Below are 21129 nucleotides of genomic sequence, written 5' to 3'. Positions count from 1 at the left end.
AATTTGAAAAAACAGACAAACGATGTAGCCTAGAAATATTTAAAAAAGAAAAAGAAAAAGGTATGTCAAGAATGCATATGCATGTAGATAGTAGTCTATCATTTATTACCATAAAATATACACAAATTATAAAAAGTTAAAATTTATCAAAACCTATGCACACACATACAGACCTTACATGGTGCCATTCACACTCCACAGTCATGTAAAGACGTATTATTAAATCATAACTATTTAAAACTAACTGTAGTACATTTTGTACTACTATAATAATTTTGTAGCCACCTCCTGTTGCTATTGTGGTGCCTCAAGTGTTGGGAGTATCTATGTAAAATGCCATGTGACACATGCCCAGGAGCAGTTCATCTCTCAGTAAATTGTGTATGGCAATAAAAAGTGATCTCTTGTGGTTCTCACGAATTCTTCATAGTCTTTAGTGCAATACAGTAATTTTTTTTTTTTTTTTTTTTTTTTTGAGACAGAGTCTTGCTCTGTCGCTCAGGCTGCAGTGCAGTGGTCCGATCTTGGCTCACTACAACCTCCACTTCCCGGGTTCAAGCAATTCTTCTGCCTCAGCCTCCCGAGTAGCTGGGATTACAGGGGCCCGCCACCATGCCCGGATAATTTTTTTTATTTTTAGTAGAGATGGGGTTTCATCATGTTTGCCAGGCTGGTCTTGAACTCCTGGCCTCAAGTAATCCGCCCGCCTTGGCCTCCCAAAGTGCTGGGATTACAGGTGTGAGCCACCACACCTGGCCAGTACAGTAAATTTTGAGTAACACCTATGTGACCTATACAAAGTGCCACTAGTGATGCTGGAAGTGCTCCCGAGAAGCAAAGAAGTTATCACATTGCAAGAAGAAGTTGAATTGCTAAAGATGTATGGTAGATTGAGGTGTGCAGCTGTAGTTCTCCACCATCTCAAGATAAATGAATCCAGCATAAGTACCATTGTAAAAAATAACAATAAAAGGAAATTCGTGGAGCCATCACCGCAGCTGGGCTGCAGAATGTGAAAACCATGCACTTTTTGCAATATACCTTTTTATCTTGCATTGCAAATGAAGCTTTTATGTGGGTGCATGCATGCTATATAAGAAAGACATAGCTATAGACCCTAATATGTTTCTAGAAAAAGTGAAGTCAGTAAATAACATAAAACAAAAGGAATATGAAAGATCTAAAGTTGGAGCATTTAATGTCAGTAATGTATGGTTTGATGATTTTAAAAAGAGGTCTAGCTTAACAGGTAAAGCTATTTCTGCTGAATAAGAGGCAGCAGATGAGTTCTCAGACACCATTAAGAAAATCACTGAGGAGAAAGAATATCTGCCTGAAAAGTCTTTTAATGCAGACACAAATGTCCTATTCTGGGGGGAAAAAGTCATAAAAAGACATTTATTAGTAAGGAAGAGAAGGAAGCACCAGGATTTAAGGCAGGAAGGGACAGATTAACTCTACTCTTCTGTGCAAATGCATTTGGGTTTATGATCAGGACTGGCCTCATCTATAAAGCTGCTAAACCCAAGCCTTGAAGGGAAAACAAACGAAAGCTGCCAGTCTTTTGGTTGTACAACAAGAAAACCTGGAGGAGAACGCTTTTTCTGGATTGGTACCATTGATGCTTTGTCCCTCAAGTCAGACAACAGGTAGCTAGGAAGGGACTGCCTTTTAAATGTCTTTTGATATTGGGCAATGCCCCCTGGCCACGTAGAACCCTATGAGTTCAACACTGAGGGCATCAAAGTGTCTAATTCAGCCTCTAAATCAAGGAGTGATAATGGCCTTTAAAGCTTATTACACACAGTGCTCTATGGAAAAGAATGTCAACACTATGGAATAGAACCCTGAAAGAGAAGATCATGAAAGTCTGGAAGGATTATACCATCGAAGATGCCATCATTATAGAAAAAGTTGTGAAAGCCATCATGCCCGAAACAATAAATTCCTGCTGGAGTGAACTGTGTCCAGATGTTGTGCATGACTTCACAGGATTTACAACAGAGCCAATCAGAAAAATCATGAAAGAGATCGTGGATATAACAAAAAAAGGTGGGGATGAGGGAAGAATACAGATATGGATCTCAGAGAAATTCAAGAGCTAATAGACACCACACCAGAGAAATTAACAGAAGATGCCTAAGGGAGATGATTGCTTCCAAACCAGTGCCAGATGATGAGAAAGAAGATGTAGAAAAAGTGGTGCCAAAAAACAAATTTACATTAGACAATCTGGCAGAAGGGCTCCACTGTTTTCAAGACTGTTTTTTACTTTTTTGTGATATGGACTCTTCTATGATATGGGCACTGAAGCTAAAGCAAATGATGGAAGACTAGCACCATATAGAAACATTTTTAGAGAAATGAGAAAGCAAAAAAGCCAGGCAGAAATTACTAATGTGTTTTCATAAAGTTACACCATATGTGCTTCCCTCTCCTGCCTCCCCTTCTACTAACCCTTCTCCCTCTGTCACCCCGAGACAGCAAGAGCAACCCCACCCTTCCTCCTCAGCCTACTCAACGTGAAGATGAAGATGAAGACCTTTACGATAATCCACTTCCACTTAATGAACAGTAAATATATTGTATCTTCCTTATGATTTTCTTAAAAACATTTTCTTTTCTCCAACTTACTTTATTGTAAGAATACAGTATATGACATACAGAATATGTGTTAATTGTCATTGGTAACACTTCCAGTCAACCGTAGGCTATTAGTAAAGTTTCTGGGAAGTCAAAATGTATAAGCAGATTGTGGACTGTGCAGGCAGTTGGTGCTCCAACCCCGCATTGTGGAAGGGCCAACTGTACTGAGATTTATCATTAGTTTTTTACTAGTGTTTCAGAAAAATAGTTCTTAAGAGTTTCTTTGTAGGATCTCCCACAAACCCTTTTAATTTATACTGCACAGAAAATTTTCTTTTGTTTTGAGGGGCAAAAGACAAATTATTCATTCATACTGATTAACCAAATAAACTGTATGACTAAAATTATATCCCCTAGAAGAAGAAAAAAATTCTCACATAAACAAGGTCAGTGTTGTACGGCTGAATTAGGGTTACTTGTTATAATTACTGTGAACATTTACATTACAATAATAAGGAAAATGTAGAAATGAAAAGTAGCAATGCTATAATAGAGGCTGATACTAAACTGGTTTTCAAGTACTTTTAACTGATTCATGATAGATAAAAATAAAAAGCTATAAAAGTAATGACAATACCTAAATTATTACAGGGACATTATGGAACTATTTTCAAACAACAGATGACATTTATAGACTTGAACTTACCAATTCCCATAGTCAAAATCAAAAGCAATAGTAATTTCAGTTCCCTTTGGAATACTGTGTATAGAATAAATATAAAGATGTATGGTTCCATCTTGAATTTCATGCCTCACCTGTTAAGTTAAAATAATTGTACATTACCATAAATTACTTTCTGCCTTCAGAAGCATCAGCCTACAATTTTGAAAATTATTCTTTTCAAATTATTTCACAAACACAACCTGGAAAATATGTCATTAATGACAAGGCTTATAACTATCTATCGGTGGTTATCAACTGGGAAGGTTTTTCAATCATATACTGCTACCCACTGGCACCCCAACCCCTAGAGCCCACAATGTGGCATCAAAATAATGATAATAATAATAATATATTTCATCAATTCTTCTTATTTTTATTTTTATTTTTTTGAGACGAGTCTCACACTTTCACCCAGGCTGGAGTGCAGTGGTGCGATCTCGGCTCACTGCAAGCTCCGCCTCCCAGGTTCATGCCATTCTCCTGCCTCAGGCTCCCAAGTAGCTGGGACTACAGGCGCCCGCCACCATGCCCGGCTAATTTTTTTTTGTATTTTTAGTAGAGACGCGTTTTCACCGTGTTAGCCAGGATGGTCTCAATCTCCTGACCTCATGATGTGCTGGCCTTGGCCTCCCCAAGTGCTGGGATTACAGGCGTGAGCCACCGCACCCAGCCTCATCAATTCTTATTTTTCACCTTTTAGCATCTCTGAAATCAGAAGTCTTATAACTGGTGGCATCTTGGGGTTTTTTGTTGTTGCTGTTGTTGTTGTTTTGAGACAGAGTCTCACTCTGCCATCCAGGCTGGAGTGCAGTGACGCAATCTCGGCTCACTCCAACTCCAACCTCTCAGATTCAAGTGATTCTCCTATCTCAGCCTCCCGAGTAGCTGGGACTACAGGTGCGTGCCACCACACGTGGCTAATTTTTAGTAGAGATGGGGTTTCACCATGTTGGTCAGGCTGGTCTTGAACTCCTGACCTCAGGTGATCCACCCACTTTGGCCTCCCAAAGTGCTGGGATTACAGGTGTGAGTCACTGTGCCCGGCCTTCTTAGGTTTGATGAATGCAACAATGGTTGAGCAAACGCTACTTTTCTATGACAAGACACTATTCCAGATACTTTACATGTATTAACTCTTTAGTCTTCATATCTTTTTACAGATAAAACTGAGGTTACAAAGCTAGTAAGTCACAGAGAAGAAATAAATTTAAGTCTGGTTCCAAAATCCGTATTCTTAGCTGGGTGCAGCAGTGCATGCCTATAATCCCAGCTACTCCGGCAGCTGAAGCAGAACAAACACTTGAGCCCAGGAGTTCCAGGCCAGCCTGGGCAACATGGCAAGATCCTGTCTTTTAAAAAAAGAAAAGAGAGAAAAAAAAAACCTACATTCTTGGCTGCAACATTATATAATTATAAAACTAAAAAGCTTCATTTTGACATGTAAAAAACAAAACCAACACGATTTTCTACTCCACACTAAAATATAACATTATTAAAAATTTTACAGTAGAATATACAAAATCTACTTTAGATTTTAGCTTTGTCATCTAACTTAAATCATAGCATGTATTGAGCCATAAATAGAGCTTCCAAGATAGAAGGAAAGTCGTCCAGTATTAGGCCGGAACTGGTGGCTCATGCCTGTAATCTTAGCACTTAGGGAGGCCGAGGCAGGAGGATTGCTTGAACACAGGAGCTCCAGACCAGCCTGGACAACATAGGGAGAACCCAACTCTACAAAAAATTAAAGAATCATTAGTTGGGCATGGTGGCACGCACCTGTGGTCCCAGCTACTCAGAAGTCTGAGGTGAGAAGATAACTTTACCTCCTAAGAGCCCAGGAAGTTGAGGCTCCAGTGAGCCATGATTGCACCTCTGCACTCCAGCCTAGGCAAGACTCTGCCTCAAAAATATTAATAATAATAATAATAAGAAGAAGAAGAAGAATGAGTTAAAAAGTCCGGGCAGGCTCATGCCTGTAATCCCAGCACTTTGGGAGGCTAAGGCAGAAGGATCACTTGGCCCAGGAGTTGGAGACCAGCCTGGGCAGCAAAATGAGACTCCATCTCTGCAAAAATTTAAAAAATTAGCTGGGCATGGTTGCATACGCCTGCAGTCCCACCTACTCAGAAAGCTGAGACAGGAGGATCACTTGAGCACGAGAGGTCACGGAGGCTGTAGTGAGCTGTGCTCATGACACCGCACTCCAGCCTGGGAGACAGTGAGACACTGCCTCAAAAAAAAAAAAAAAAAAAGAAGTCCAATATTTCCTCTTATAAGGAACATCATCATTTCTTCAATGTGCAAAGTAATTTTTAAGACTTCATAGTGGCCAGGCGTGGTGGCTTACACTTGTAATCCCAGCATTTTGGGAGGCTGAGATGGGCAAATCACCTGAGGTCAGGAGTTCGAGACCAGCCTGCTCAACATGGTGAAACCCCGTCTCTACTACAAATGCAAAAAAATAGCCGGGCATGGTGGTGTGCACCTGTCATCCCACCTATTCGGGAGGCTGAGGCAGGAGAATCACTTGAGCCCGGGAGACGGAGGTTGCAGTGAGCTGAGATCGTGCCATTGTATTCCAGCCTGGGCAACAAGAGTGAAACTCTGTCTCAAAAAAAAAAAAAAAAGACTTCATAGCCAGTATCACATAAATTTTCACAAAAAAACAGGCTGGGCAGTATAAAATGCACTAACAGTTGGAAAGTGTCTTAGGTCAGTGACCTGAGTTTTGTGCTTATTGCTCAGACTCCAACACACCTCCAGCCCCCACATCTCCCCAAAAAATTTCTATAAGCTTACCTCTGCATTGGGTGTACAAGACCGCCTGATGAATCGAGCCTCATTCCCAAAAGTCCTTGCATCAACACACATTTCTAGCCCATGAAATTTAGAGTAGAATAACACAAAAGGGTATGGTCTACAAAGAAAGAAACATTATAAGCTATTAACATTTTAGGCCGGGCACGCTGGTTCACACCTGTAATTCCAGCACTTTGGGAAGCTGAGGCAGGTGGATTGCTTGAGTCCAGGAGATCAAGACCAACCTGGGCAACATGGCGACACTCCGTATTTACAAAAAAAAAAAAAAGAAAAAAAAAAAGGCCAGGCATGGTGGCATGTGCCTGTAGTCCCAGCTACCTGGGAAGCTGAGGTGGGAGGATCACCTGAGCCCAGGACGTCAAGGCTGCAGTGAGCCATGATCATGCCACTGCATTCCAACCTGGGTGATAGAGCGAGACTGTCTCAAAAACAAACAAACAAAGTCAACATTTTAGTACAATAATCTCCTGTTACTCTTCAGAGGCAAAGTGATGAAGAAACTTAAGAACACAGAGTCTAAGAAACTTCTAAAAGACATAATGAAGTCAAGATTTGAATATAGGCAGTCTGACTCCACAATTCACTCTTACCTTATGCTAGTTTATGCAAATGAGATTTTTACCTGCCCCATAACCTCCCCTAAATCAAAGGCAATTAATGGAAGGTAGAAATTCCAATTTACAAAGAAAGATAAAAAGAGAGTGACTACTGCATTCACAAGATTAATTTGATGTCTTTAGAGTTCATATTTCCTGGTGCATTTAAAAGTATCTGTCTTATACCGTTTCAGATCAAATCTGCTACATAATAGGGAGAAACTGCTGTGTATCTTTCATATCTTAAGTAAATACTCAAGTTATAAACAATAAATGTTTTTGATAATTGTAGGACAGAGACTAGGAATGTTCTCCTACAGATATGAACATACTTCTAGACTACAGGGAAGCAACACCTATTAAAGGATCATATTAATTCTGCATACAAATCCCAAACCAAAGAAGAGACCTCCAATACCATTCCAGTACCAACAAAGTGGGTGTTGAAAGTGGTGGCAATAATGTAGGACCCAATCTAACACTGTCTAATAAAGAGGAAGGGGTTTCTCCTATGGTTACCATGGTCTTTCTCGGTTCTGGCTATACGTTATGAGGAATTATCATGAGTCCCAGATGGAAAGGGTTCCTTGTAATCTCAATCAATCAGAATTCCTGACTGATATCCTTCTATATCCAACCTATATTGCTGTTGGTTAATCTTTGAAGTAGATTGTTTTAGGATTTTCAGCAAGACAGACACGAGCAAGAGACTGGAATATATCTTTGCATTTTTTTATGTTGTTTTAGTTTATCGCAGTTCAAAAATTATCATCAGTCACTGTTCAACCACACTACAACTTTAAATACTGAAATGATCATGTAGGAAAAAAAGTACATATAATCACAACATCTAGGTAAAACAGCCAAAAATTCAATATTTACCTACAGAAAATGAATATGGGAAAATAAATGAATATACCTTTTAAAGAAATACCCATTTGCTTCAAACTGTTCTCTCAGCATAAACTTCCCTCTGTATTCAATGATAAGTGCATCAGGAGGCAAATCTTTTGCAGATTTAAGAATTTTCTTATTCTTTTGTATATGGCTCTAAAATCAGAGTAAATGTTGAGATTAAATAAACTTGCTTGTTTTCAGTTTAACTAAAAATTCACAATATAAAACTGCTTTACAATTTTTGGACAAATGACATATTTACCTCTACAGGAGGTTTGAAGAGCAAATTGTTGGTATTCAAATCTGATTTATTCATCTCTTTTTTGTCATTTCCATTGCCTAATCTCAGAGCTATTCTTTGTGCCTCCCTCTGAACACCCTCACTATACTGGTTGTTATTTGCTTCTTCATATCGATCCATCCATGCTTTGATCTTTGTCTCCCATCCAAAATTTGAACCATCAGATGAAGGATCAATCTCTGGAGCTGACCCCTAAAATCATAAACTGAGCATTAGTATCTGGACTTATGAACTTACACACACACACACACACACACACACACACGCACACTTAATGGCAATCTATATAAAAGAACATAATATAAACTAGAAACTGCTGTTTAACAGTTTCTTTTCCAGAAATGTGGAATAATAAATAATTACGCCTTATACCACAGGGACAAAAGATACACTGTAACATGCTTCCCACATCCTATTTAATGTGACAATTTTAGAAATTTGTTATCCTTTTCTACCTAAGCCAGAAAGCTATAGTAACAGCATACAGCTGACCTCTGTGACCCCAGACAAACTTATGTTTTGGGGTCAGACAGAGGTGAGAAGCCTTGCTTCTCTCAGCAATTTTAGCATCTAAAAAAGTGAGGACATACATTAATTAATTCAAGATACTTTTTAGCTACCATCGATCATTCTGACTGGTTTGTATTGATATGGTTGTTCTATGGTGAATTTATAGTATGACAACTGACTTGACTAACTCTCTAGAATCCCAACTATGCAAAAGAGCAAATTTTCAAGTTCCAAATGTGATTCTGCATTCCTAAGTACAGTATAGTAGTACTAAGTGGCATCAGAGACATGGATTATAGTAATAAAGGAAATTCAAATTACCCAAAATTATAAAATTAGAAATTGCTTACTTACCTCCCCCTTTTGATTAATATTTTAAGTGTTAACTACAAGAGTAGTATATTACTCCAATTAGAACTAAGGTCCCACTCCTGGTAAAGATAATAGGCAATGACATGACATACAATAAAGAGAGCATTAAATAAAGATATGGACAAGCAAGTATGTAGCTCCTGAATAAATGACAGTTGATAACAACACCTTAAAATTAATGTATTTACCTTAACTCTTGATGACTTCCTAGATCCTTCACGAAATGCCTGAAATAAACATGGCATTCTAGTTAGTTTTCTAAAAAACTGGACATAATTAATATTTAAGAATCAATTGGTTCATTGAAACTTTTAACTGAAGTATCATAACAAAAAATTTGGTAACCAAGAAAGCTGACACTAGGAGAATGTTTAATAAAGGCATCTAATAAAATACTTTTCTAATAAAGACAGAATGTGGTTGAGAGTGGTGGCGGGCACCTGTCGTCCCAGCTACTCAGGAGACTGAGGCAGGAGGATCACTGGAGCCCAGGAGTTGGAGGCCATAGTGCACCATGACAGTCTATGAATACCCCCTGCACTCCAGCCTGGGCAACAGAGCAAGATCCTGTCTTTAAAAAAAAAAAAAAAGTATATAGACTATACAGAATATAAAAATCTGTATGTAATATAATACAAAGACAAAAATTTCCAAATATTCTCTGTGTTCAATATTACAACAGTGGAAAAATATTTCTGATAAAAATTGGGAGGGTATTAGAAATATAATTTTGCTGAAGTGATAAGACATGTTTTGGGAGGGAGTAAAATAATGATATTACTTTAATTCTCTAAGCAACTAGCAAGTAATATTTGAGCCCATAATGGGCCTTAAGTAATATGCACTGTGGTAAACAGAGCTGTATTTATTCAATAAATATGTATTGAGAGCCCACTCATCTGCCAGATCTGAAGGATGTATTTAAGACTTAATTCCTATCCCCCTCAACCCCCTAAAAAGTGTGAACTTCATTTAGAGTGACTAACAAATATAAACCTACAGCTAGCAATATAGATCCAAATAAATAAATTTGTGTGTAGACAATACGTTACAAGAGAGCAAGGTTTTAAAAAAAAAAAAAAAAAAAAGGAGGCAAAGAACCGTTATGTAAAACATGGGGAAGAAAAGCTAAGTGGATTATGTCAGACAGACAAGTGCAAGGAATACAATCCTGGTAGTACAGAAAACTATGAAGGCTTTCTATTTTATTTTTGCTTCTGCATTTCAGTGACTAATCTCATTAAATGATTTCAAAGCAGTTTGCAAAGTTTCTTCTCTAATCTGCTTCAATCTTTAAAACACGTTAAAATGTTCAAGTAAGTTTAATTGTTTAAAAATAAAAAACTTCTGCTAGATCCTTTATAGCTACCATCGATTATTCTCACTCTCCTGCCTCTCCTATAAAATTCAGTTCCCTATCTGCTATCCTATCCACTCATCTAAAAACAAGCAAAAACGTACCTTTTTACATTTTGAAATGTGTTGTTCTTTCTCCCCGCTTTTTTTCCTTCTTTTATCATTAACTTTGGAAACTCTTGAAGCAGTTAAAGTAATTGACGTTGGAGTATGCTGAAATGCAGTATATAATTCCACAGGAACCTCATCACCACTCTCAGTTGCACTGGTATCACCATCTTCAAAAACAAAATAAAAATTATTGCACATTTAATACTTCTATTTTAAACAATGAAATAAAACAGCATTCCACATGACAAAGTATTGTCATCTCCATCTTTCTAAATAAGCACATTTTTTAACTTGTTCACTCACCTCACTTATACATTTACATGCAAAGCACAAATATGATTTCTCACACATTAAACTAGAAAGGATCCAAAAGCCTGATAACACACTCTGGTGGTGTGCCTGTGGGAAACAGCACTCTCATACACTACCAGTGGAAATCTGAAATTCCCTAAAAAGGGCAATTCAGCCATATCTAGCAAAATTATATATGTACATACCTTTTGACCCAGCCATCTCATTATTAGAGATCTAGCCAAAGATAAAACAGCAAAAGTACAAAAAGACTTATGCAAGAGGGTCTTGCTGAGGATACTGTTTTTAATAACAAAAATAAAACAAAGCAGAAATAATGAAAACAATCCAAATCTCCATCAAAGAGGAATAGTTGAATAAATTATGATTATTTAAAACCAGGAGTACTGGTATCAACATGATTAAGATAAAATAAAAATTGTGGCATATGTTACACAGAAGTTAGAAAATTCTGTTCCTAAAAATGAAAGATGTACTATTCTACATGATAAACTAATGGATCATATCTTTCTGAAGAACAAACATATTTACTTTTTTAAACCAACAGGTTAGCTATGTGTAGGAAAATTATGTCTGATATAAATTATTTATTTTCCTCTCATTTCCATTTTATTTCCCAAAGTACATATTTATTCTATAATATGTGAAAAAAATACTTAAAATCTATACCAGAGATTGCATGCACTATCTGTACAATCAACATTCATCAACAAGGTATTTACATTTAACTAAAAATATTTACATTTAACTAAAAATTGAGAGAACCATTTATTCTATCACAGGAATTTTAATTTAGTGTAGGTCCTTTTTACCTACCTGACATATTTTCCCTTTTCCGGCGTTGTAGTAGCACTGCCCTCTCTTTATCCAAATTCCTACATTAAAAAATTAGCATAATTATTTATCAAATACATGAAGCAGATCTGTCTTAAATGTGATAAACTTTGTAATTTATTTAATGTTCTCAGTGAAAAACCAACAGTATAAAATATATACAAAATCCCTTGCAATACAGTTTACATACAATCTAATAGTAGCAGTAGATGCCAGATAGGTGACTCCATTTCACTCTGTTAAGATTTTTTTTTTTTTTTCCAGACAGGGTCTCACCCTGTCACCCAGGCTGGAGTGCAGTGATGCAATCATGGTTTGCTGCAGCCTCAACCTTCCAGGTTCAAGGGATCCTCCCGCCTCAGCCTCCTGAGTAGCTGAGACTACAGGCCTACACCACCATGCTGGGCTAATTTTTTAATTTTTTGTAGAGATGGGTTGCCCAGGCTGGTCTTGAACTCCTGGATCAAGTGATCCTCCCACCCCTGCCTCCCAAAGAGATGGGATCACAGATGTGAGCCACAGTGAATGGCCAAGAAAATAATTTACTTAGGAAACTAGTATTTTTTTCAAACAGAATATTTAAAGCAAAAAGTCTGAAAAAAAAAAAAACCATAATGTTAACAATGTAATTAAAATCACAAATAGAATTTCTTAAAGCAAATGTATGACACTGAATTGAATCTATTCCATTATTACCATTGCCTTTAATTATTTTCACTTTTGAAATAAATACTGCTTTTTTTTTGAGATGGAGTTTCGCTCTTATTGCCCAGGCTGGAGTGCAATGGCGCAATCTCGGCTCACTGCAACCTCTGCCTCCTGGGTTCAAGCGATTCCCTGCCTCAGCCTCCCAAGTAGCTGGGGTTCCAGGCATGTGCCACCACACCTGGCTAATTTTGTATTTATAGTAGAGATGGGGTTTCTCCATGTTGGTCAGGCTGGTCTGAAACTCCTGGCCTAAGGTGATCTGCCCACCTCGGCCTCCCAAAGTGCTGGGATTATAGGCATGAGCATTTAACAATTAAGTGAAATACTTCATTACCCGCTCCCTACCTCTACCCATGAACTACATCATCCATAGTAATTCTTTTACATTCCCCCCAAACTTTTTCATTGTATATAGTTTAGAGGTCAGATAACATATTATTCTCAGGTGGGAAAATAAGAGCTCTAGATTATTAGAATTTCTACAGACTTGTCTTAATGTCTACCAGGAAATATACCTATTCTAGCATCACAGATAATTATCCCAGCTATCATAGAATAATAAACATATCTCTCTCAACTAACTGCCCTCCTAATGGTAAGTTTTTTTCTGTTTTTTGTTTTGTTTTTTGAGACGGAGTCTCGCTCTGTCGCCCAGGCTACCAGGCTGGAGTTCAGTGGTGCGATCTCGGCTCACTGCAAGCTCCAACTTCCCAGGTTCACGCCATTCTGCCGCCTAAGCCTCCCAAGTAGCTGGGACTACAGGCGCCCACCACCACACCTGGCTAACTCTTGTTTTTGTATTTTTAGTAGAGACAGGGTTTCACCATGTTAGCCAGGATGGTCTCAATCTTCTGACCTCGTGATCCACCCGCCTGGGCCTCCCAAAGTGCTAGGATTACAGGTGTGAGCCACCGCGCCCAGCCTCCTAATGGTAACTTTTTAACCAACTTTTACTGAATTCATCATCAGATATTTACCCCATCAAAAATTATCTGGCAAAAGACTACTATCATAAAGTGAAACAAAACTACATAGAGACACCTCACTCAAAGAGAAATGCACACCATAACTATGCTGAGATTACCACTTCTCACCTAATTAAACTGACAAAAATGCAAGTCTGTCAAATACTCTGTTGTGAGGCTTGGGAAAGTGGGCATGCTTATCCACTACTGTTTGGAATTCAAAACTGCAGGCTGGGCATGGTGGCTCACGCCTGTAATCTCAGCACTTTGGGAGGCCAAGGCAGGCAGATCACGAGGTCAGGAGATCGAGACCATCCTGGCCAAGATGGTGAAACACTGTTCTCTACTAAAAAAAAAATATATATATATATTATATATTTTTATATATATATATTTTTTATATATAATATATATTATATTAAATATATAATATATATTTTATATATTATATATATTTATATATATATATATATATACACACACACAAAAATTAGCAGGGTGTGGTGGCTCACGCCTGTGGTCCCAGCTACTCGGCAGGCTGAGGCACGACAATGGCTTGAACCCAGGAGGCGGAGGTTGCAGTGAGCCGAGATGGTACCACTGCACTGCAGCCTGGTGACACAGCAACACTCCATTTCAAAAAAAAACAGAAAACAACAACAAAAAAAAGGCACAGCTCCTACTGGAAGGAAATTTGACAATCTAACAAAATTTTATATATACATTTATCACTATACTGAACAATCTCACTTCTATCTATAATAACAAAAGAACCAAAACAACTCTAATGTCCACACAAAGGCAACTAGTTGAATAGGGTACAAAAAAAGATACAGTACATTGAAGCTCTATCAGTCAATGTCTACATACTACTGTGATCTTCAGCATATATTTTTAAGAGAAAAGAAATGTGGTGAAGACTCTATAATATGCTACTGCTTACCTAAATAATGAGGGAAATACAAATATATAGATACATATCTACATATAATAAGCAAGCAGGGATGAGTTAGACTTAACTTGCTTTATATATTTGTCTACCTTGCTTTACATATTTGACTTTAGAATGATAGAATACTTTCCTTTATATATTTGACTTCAAGTCTAATTTGCTTTATATTTGAGTTTAGAATGATAGAATACTTCTTACATAATTATAAAGTATATAATTATAAAGGTAAATAAAATATAAAAAAACAATTCTGTTCTTGAGTCAAGGTCTCCCTCTGTTGCCCAGGCTGGAGTGCAGTGGCACAATCATAACTCACTGCAGCTTCAACCTCCCGGGCTCAAGCAATCCTCCTGCCTCAGCCTCCCAAAGAGCTGGGACCACAGACACATACCATCTCATCTGGCTAATCTTTGCTATTTTTTTTGAGACACAGTCCCGCTCTCTCACACAGGCGGAGTGCAGCAGTGTGATCTCAGCTCACTGCAACTTCTGCCTCCCAGGTTCAAGCAATTCTCGTGCCTCAGCCTCCTGAGTAGCTGGGATTACAAGCACCTGCCACCATGCCCGGCTAATTTTTGTATTTTCTTTTTGGTAGCAATGGTGCCTTGCCATGTTGCCTAGGCTGGTCTCAAACTCCTGACCTCAAGTGATCCACCCGCCTCAGCCTCCAAAAGTGCTAGGATTATAGCTGTGAGCCACTGCGCCCAACCAACAATTCTTAAAAAACAAAAATTACTGATTACTCCTACATTTCTGGTAGGAATGTAAAATGGAATAGCCATTCTGGAAAACAGTCTGACAATATCATAAATATCTAAACATGCAACTACCATATAACCAAGCTGCTGTTCTCTTCGGCATTTAACCCAGAGGGGGGGAAAAACAACTTAGGTTCACACAAAAACTTGTAAACAAATGTTCACAGAAACTTTATTTGTAATAGCCAAAAAAGTAGAAACAACCCAAATGGTCTTCAATGGGTGAATAGGTTAAAGAAACTATGTTACATATATACCATGAAATATTATCAGCAATAAAAAACAAAATCATGATACATCCAACAAATTGGAGGGCTCTCTAGGGAATCATGTTGGATAAAAAAGTCAATGCCAAAAGGTCACATACTGGGTCAAATGAAGTCATAAATGTATGACTTCATTTATGTAACATTTTCGAAATGACAAAATTATAGAAATCGATTACAGAATAACAGTTGGCAAAGTTCAGGGGTAGAAGGTGGGTATGACTATAAAGGGCAGCATGACTCCTGGCCGTGACAGAAATGTTCTATAAAGTGACTGTATTAATGCCAATATCTTAGTTGTGATATTGTATTAATAGTTATGCAAGATGTTAACACTGGGGCAAAAGAGGTAAAAGATATCTAGGCTCACTCTACATTATTTCACAACTGCATGTGAATCTACAACTCAGAACATTTAATTTTTAAAAAATCAATAAAATTAATGACCTAAAAAACATAAGTGTGTATCCAGTTGGTGTTATAAACACACAATTATTTCAAGAGACTTAAAACACAATATTAACTATAAAACCCTCGTACACTATGCCCTATGGGGGGAAAGTTCTAAACTGTTTTACACAATCATATCGTTGGTGCTAGTGTTGGCGGTGTTGTTACTCCAAGACTATTATATTCTTGTGTAGGATGAAACAGTTAACCAATTGTGAGATATTCTAATTACATTATTTTCTGTATTGTTGACAATTAGAATAAAATGAGATAAACAGGAAACAGCTACATAAAAACTTGTATTCCTAAATTTCAATTGCAATTATCAGTATAAACTCATGTATTTTATCTTAAAGAAACAGATGAAACATACTTCCTAGCTTTGTCTACTAAAAAGACTAGGAACAGCGACCAGTCTAGTAGGAAAGGGCATGACTAGCTCTCCAATTCTGGTCTTGAAAGCCAACTCTGAATTTGGGGCACAGAAGTGCAGGATAAGCCTGAGACATCTTGTCACACCAGATAACTTCTTTGCCATCAAGTACCACTAGGGTATTGTTTAAAGGACTTGATAACCAGCTTGAAGAGGTTCCTACTGACCAGAAATGGAATGAAATTTAAGCATCAATAAGGATAATAACTGCAATAGATGGACATCCACTATGGTTTAAATCCATGAGGTCATAATGATACTTAATTTTTCATTATTCTGAAAACTAGTAAATAAAGGCTAAGACTCAACAAGCATTTATCCTGCCTTTCCTCAATGAAATCTATCTTAAGAGAACCGAATAGTTAACATAGAGAAGTGGCTGGGCAAGGTGGCTCTTGCCTGTAATCCCGATACTTTGGGAGGCCGAGGTGGGAAGATCGCTTGATCCCAAGAGTTCTAGACCAGCCTGGACAACATGGTGAAACCCTGTGTCTACAAAAAAAAAAAGACAACAACTAGTCAGGCATGGTGGCAATGCCTGTAGTCCCAGCTACTTGGCAGGCTGAGGTGGAAGGATGGGAGAATCACCTGAACCCAGGAGGCTGAGGCTGCAGTGAGCTGTGGTCACACGTAGCCTGTTCGACAAAGTGAGATCCTGTCTTTAAAAAAAAAAAAAAAAAAAAAAAGACCGAGAGGTTTGTTCCGATAAAAATATTCCAGCTGATAAGTAATGAACAACAGAATTAACATATCACTAATTTGCAACCCCTAATAAATTAGTGGATCTAAGGACTATCACTGGCTCCCACCATAAGACAACCAGAAATCATGTGCCACCTGCTAAGACAACACAGTCTAACTATGAAAATAGTCTTATTAAAAAAAAAAAAAAAAGAAATTAAACCTAAATCAGATCAAGCCTATAGACATAAACAACTTCTTACAGAAATAGAACAGGGAAACTTGTGAAATCATGAGAATACAACTGGCAAAACTCATCAGGACAAACAGCTGAGTTCCCTAAACATGCACACTGTAATGGTAAGAAGGGATGGTAGGGAGGGAGGAGTAGGTTTATAGACTTGAGAGATGAATATCAACCAATCAATATCATAACAATGGCTGGGTGAGCCAGAGATTTTGTTCCATGTACAATAATGGCTTTGTGGTTTTTAGTTTTTTGTTTTTTTGAAACAGGCTCTCACTCTGTCATCTAAGCCGGGGCACAGTGGCATGACCATGCCTCACTGCAGCCTCGAGCTCACAGGCTCAGGCCATTCTCCCACCTCAGCCTCCCAAGCAGCTAGGACTACAGATGCGTGACACCATGTCTGGCTCATCTTTTGTATTTTTAGGAGAGACAGGGTTTCACCATGTTTCCCAAGCTGGTCTCGAACTCCTGGGCTCTCGTGATCTACCTACCTCGGCCTCCCAAAGTGCTGGGATTACAGGCCTGAGCCACCTTGCCCAGACAGTTTGTAATTATTTTTGTAAGAAGAATTGACAGACATATTCTGAAATATATATATACACACAAATACATATATACTGAAATATACATGGATGAAATAATATGATATCTGGGATTTGCCTTAAAACAACATGTAAAGGGAGAAGAAACACATGGGAGTATAGATGGGACAAGAATGTCGATAATTACTGAGGTAGGGTGGTGGAAATGTTGGTTTATTATGTATTATTTTATTTTTACCTAAGTTTGAAATGTCCATAATAAAAAGATTTTAAAAAACAAAAAAGAAATGTGGAAAAAAAAATTACAAACAGGAAGAATGATAGATCTACCAAATTCTTTAACTAAGGGAGTATTCATCTAGTAATTCTTTAATATAGCGCATTCCAGTTAAAAAAGATGCCATCAGGTAGAAGATGAACTATTATTTTACACATCATTAATAAAGTAAAAACCCTATAAACTATGACACACTATTGATAGAAAGATATTTTCCTGATTTTAGAGTTGTCAGAATACAAAAATAATAGTAAGAATACACATAAAAATGGAAAAGCATACATTAGAATCGATGAAACACAGTGATCCATTAATTCTTTTTTTTCTTTCTTTCTTTTTTTTTTTTTTTGAAGAAAGAGACTGGGTTTTGCTCTGTCACCCAGGCTGGAGTGCAGTGGTACAATCAAAGCTCACTGCAGCCTCAAACTCCTGTGCTCAAGCAATCTTCCTGCCTCAGCCTCCCAAGTAGTTGGTACTACAGGCATGAGCCACCATGCCCAGCTGTGATTCATTAATTTTTTAACTAGAATTCATAAAGGAATTTCTGTTAACTAGTATTACCTCAGTAAAATTACTGGCAATGTTATCAGATATGTGCAACTTACCTAGGCTGACAACGTTCACATAGATATGTATCAGGAATATGCTGCCTATCAATCCCCATGCAGTCAATATGTTGCCAAACGCTTAAAAAAAAGAGTAGAACATACGTAATATTATTTAAGTCATCCTTAAATTAAGATTTTATATTCCATTTAACTATCATTTAATAAGCACCTACTTTGAGCTTAGCACTCCTAAAAGGTACTCTGAGAAATTCATAGAAACGTGTCTTCAAGGCGATAAAATTTTGAGATGCAAAAGCAAGAGGATAAATATAGGACACATAAATTTTTAAAGCAAATACAATTTTAAAATATAAAATGTATAATTTATTTTACAAATATTATTAGAAATCACAATGTAGAGATGGCCACACTACTTGTAATTAATGAGAAAAGCACCTTGGAGAATAATGAACTTGACTCGAACCTCATTTGGGAAATAGTAAGCTATCAGTGTAGCAACATTTATCAAATATCATTTATCAGATATGAAGAGAAGGTGGCCACAAGGCGCTCAACGTATATGAAGAGAAATATTCATTTTGAGAAATAGAAGGAGGTTAAAATTGGATTAGTGAAGTACAGTCAGATTACTTAGGACTTGGAATGTGCAGATGTGTGTAAATTTCCTCTGTCAACAGGTAACAATTTTTTAGAGGTGCTTTGGTGGCATGTAGTATTAATTCAAAGAAGTTAAGAAACTGCAAGCAGGAAGGCCAACTAAAGAGGCATTTCCAACATTCCACACTTGAGTTAAAGGAGGGCAGAACCAGAATTAACGCCAGAGAAAAATAAGTTAAAGAATGTAACAGGCATTCTATGAGGACAGAGATTAAACCTAATTACTTTTAATGGAATACATGGACCAGTTTGAGGCAAATTTCTCAATTTGTTATTATTGTATTTTATTGCCAAGACTAATTTGTCTAAAGTTGATATATATGCCTGACTCCAAAAACAGTCTTAGTTATTCTTTACATAAGAATAAACTACTTCTAATATATAACTACAGTAGCTTCCCCCTTATCCATGGTTTGCTTTTTGTGGTTTCATTTACCTGTGTTCAACCACAGTTTGAAAATATTAAGATATTTTCAGGAAGAGGGAGAGAGGGGGGCAGAAGGAAAGACAGAGAGAAGGAGAGAGACAAAGACCACATTTACTTCTATTACAGTATGCTGTTATAATTGTTGTTAAGCTCTTACTGCATCTGCTTTATAAATTAAACTTTATCATAGGTATTTATGTATAGGAAAAAACAAAGTACTGTAGGGTTCAGTACTCTCTGCAGTTTCAGGCATCTACTGGGCATCTTGGAACATATACCCCAGGGGAAAGGAGGGACTACTGTACCAAACTAACTGCTACTGTGTTGTTCTTTACTTTTCAACTGAGAATGTTGGGGCAAGAACTGACAGAATGTGAAATATATATCAAAGTGGAAAAAAGATGTGAAAAACAAACGTAGCACAAATGACAAGGGTTAGAATAACAAATTAAATTTGTGGGGCAAGTAATGATGTCATGCAGACAACAGAAGAAACAAAGCTAGAATATGAATAAATAATCAGAGCTGTGGATGTCAGACTTCAAAGAGATGAGTATAAGTAGCAGGAACATGTAAAAACAATGAACCAACGTAAAGTAAGAATAGAGCCTTCCAGAAGACTACAGGCTGAGCAACAGAAAAACAGTAACAAATACTAGATTCATAACAAAAAGTACTCTCTGAGAAGCAAATAACTTGACTAATCCAAAAACTGTGAACTGGTCCTTCAATAATTTGTAGATGGATATAAAAACTCCTAAGGACAATTTTACTATTCTCTAATAGAGATAACTGTATCTTATATATAGACCTTCGCCGTTGTATCAAAAGAAAAACACTGCTAAGATTATGTATTAAAATAAAAATTACATACCAAATGGTATGTAATTTATCACATTAGACAAGATCAGCCAAGAGAAAGCTTTTTTATATGACTGGCTACAATATGATTTGACATTTTCTACTATGAGGAAAGCAAAGTGTCACTGAAGTTATTTTTAGTTTTTTAATTTACCTCCTAAATAAATTTACTGAAGTCATTATTCATGGTAGAATGTGTTACAGGTAATGAAAGTTTATTTTTACATTTAGAAAGATACTACAATATGTTTTTATTATTAAGATAAACTCAAAGTGTTAATATTACAACTTTCCATAAAAATATCAAATTTTACATTCCACTTAATATTTGAATTTCTCATTTTTTGGCAAGAGTAAACAAACTTTTTGAAACATAATGCTAACTGCATGTTTGTATCAATAATAGTCAACCCCTAATCACCTAACCTAATAGATGGGGATAATATTACAAGTAATGCAAAGTAATACTTGGCTTTAAGGTCCATTTTTATACTTACATTCAAATATGGGTATATGCCATACTACATCACATCAAATAATTAAGCAACACCATAATGACCAGACCCAGGAAATTCTGTAAAGCTCCCGAACTTTCTTGCTCTCTACAATGCACTGTGTTAAGTACTCTCCGCTTCCCACCCTATGCAGGGGATAAACTCAGTAACTTTCAGGCTGAAATCCTACTGCTCCCTCTTCATCCTCCCCAAATCCTTCCCCCAACAATCAAAAACAAAAAAAAAACAGGAAAAAAAAAAGATACAAAACCCCACTTTCTGTCCCAATCACACCTTCTCTAGGGGAGGAGGCCTTTCTTGGTGGCTGAACCAGGGTTGGGGGAGGGGAGACTGTGGTTCTGGTTCAAGGAGACTCCAGAGTGCTGCAAGGTTCAAGTCAAAAGGAGGTGAGAGAGT

At 37.3% G+C, this 21129-nt stretch overlaps 1 protein-coding gene across 8 annotated transcripts in view; it reads right to left on the bottom strand.

The window, feature by feature from the left end:
* Positions 1 to 21129, bottom strand: part of KMT2E (lysine methyltransferase 2E (inactive)) — a 103272-nt gene that overhangs the window by 28724 nt on the left and 53419 nt on the right. For 7 of the 8 annotated variants that reach the window (XM_054495285.2, XM_063668420.1, XM_054495286.2 and 4 more), the window contains 8 exons: positions 18310 to 18390; positions 11405 to 11463; positions 10271 to 10443; positions 8998 to 9036; positions 7889 to 8119; positions 7649 to 7779; positions 6113 to 6230; positions 3293 to 3402 (listed from right to left, as the gene is read on the bottom strand). In XM_054495285.2, the coding sequence (XP_054351260.1) occupies positions 3293 to 3402; positions 6113 to 6230; positions 7649 to 7779; positions 7889 to 8119; positions 8998 to 9036; positions 10271 to 10443; positions 11405 to 11463; positions 18310 to 18390 (942 nt within the window). Of the gene's footprint in view, positions 1 to 3292; positions 3403 to 6112; positions 6231 to 7648; positions 7780 to 7888; positions 8120 to 8997; positions 9037 to 10270; positions 10444 to 11404; positions 11464 to 18309; positions 18391 to 21006; positions 21096 to 21129 lie in introns of all 8 variants that reach the window. The other variant, XM_054495292.2, reaches the window with a different exon arrangement.

Source organism: Pongo pygmaeus, chromosome 6 (genome assembly GCF_028885625.2).
Source record: "Pongo pygmaeus isolate AG05252 chromosome 6, NHGRI_mPonPyg2-v2.0_pri, whole genome shotgun sequence".
Lineage (NCBI taxonomy): Eukaryota > Metazoa > Chordata > Mammalia > Primates > Hominidae > Pongo > Pongo pygmaeus.
The sequence above is the reverse complement of the archived record's forward strand: the minus strand, read 5'-3'. Positions and strand labels throughout refer to the sequence as shown.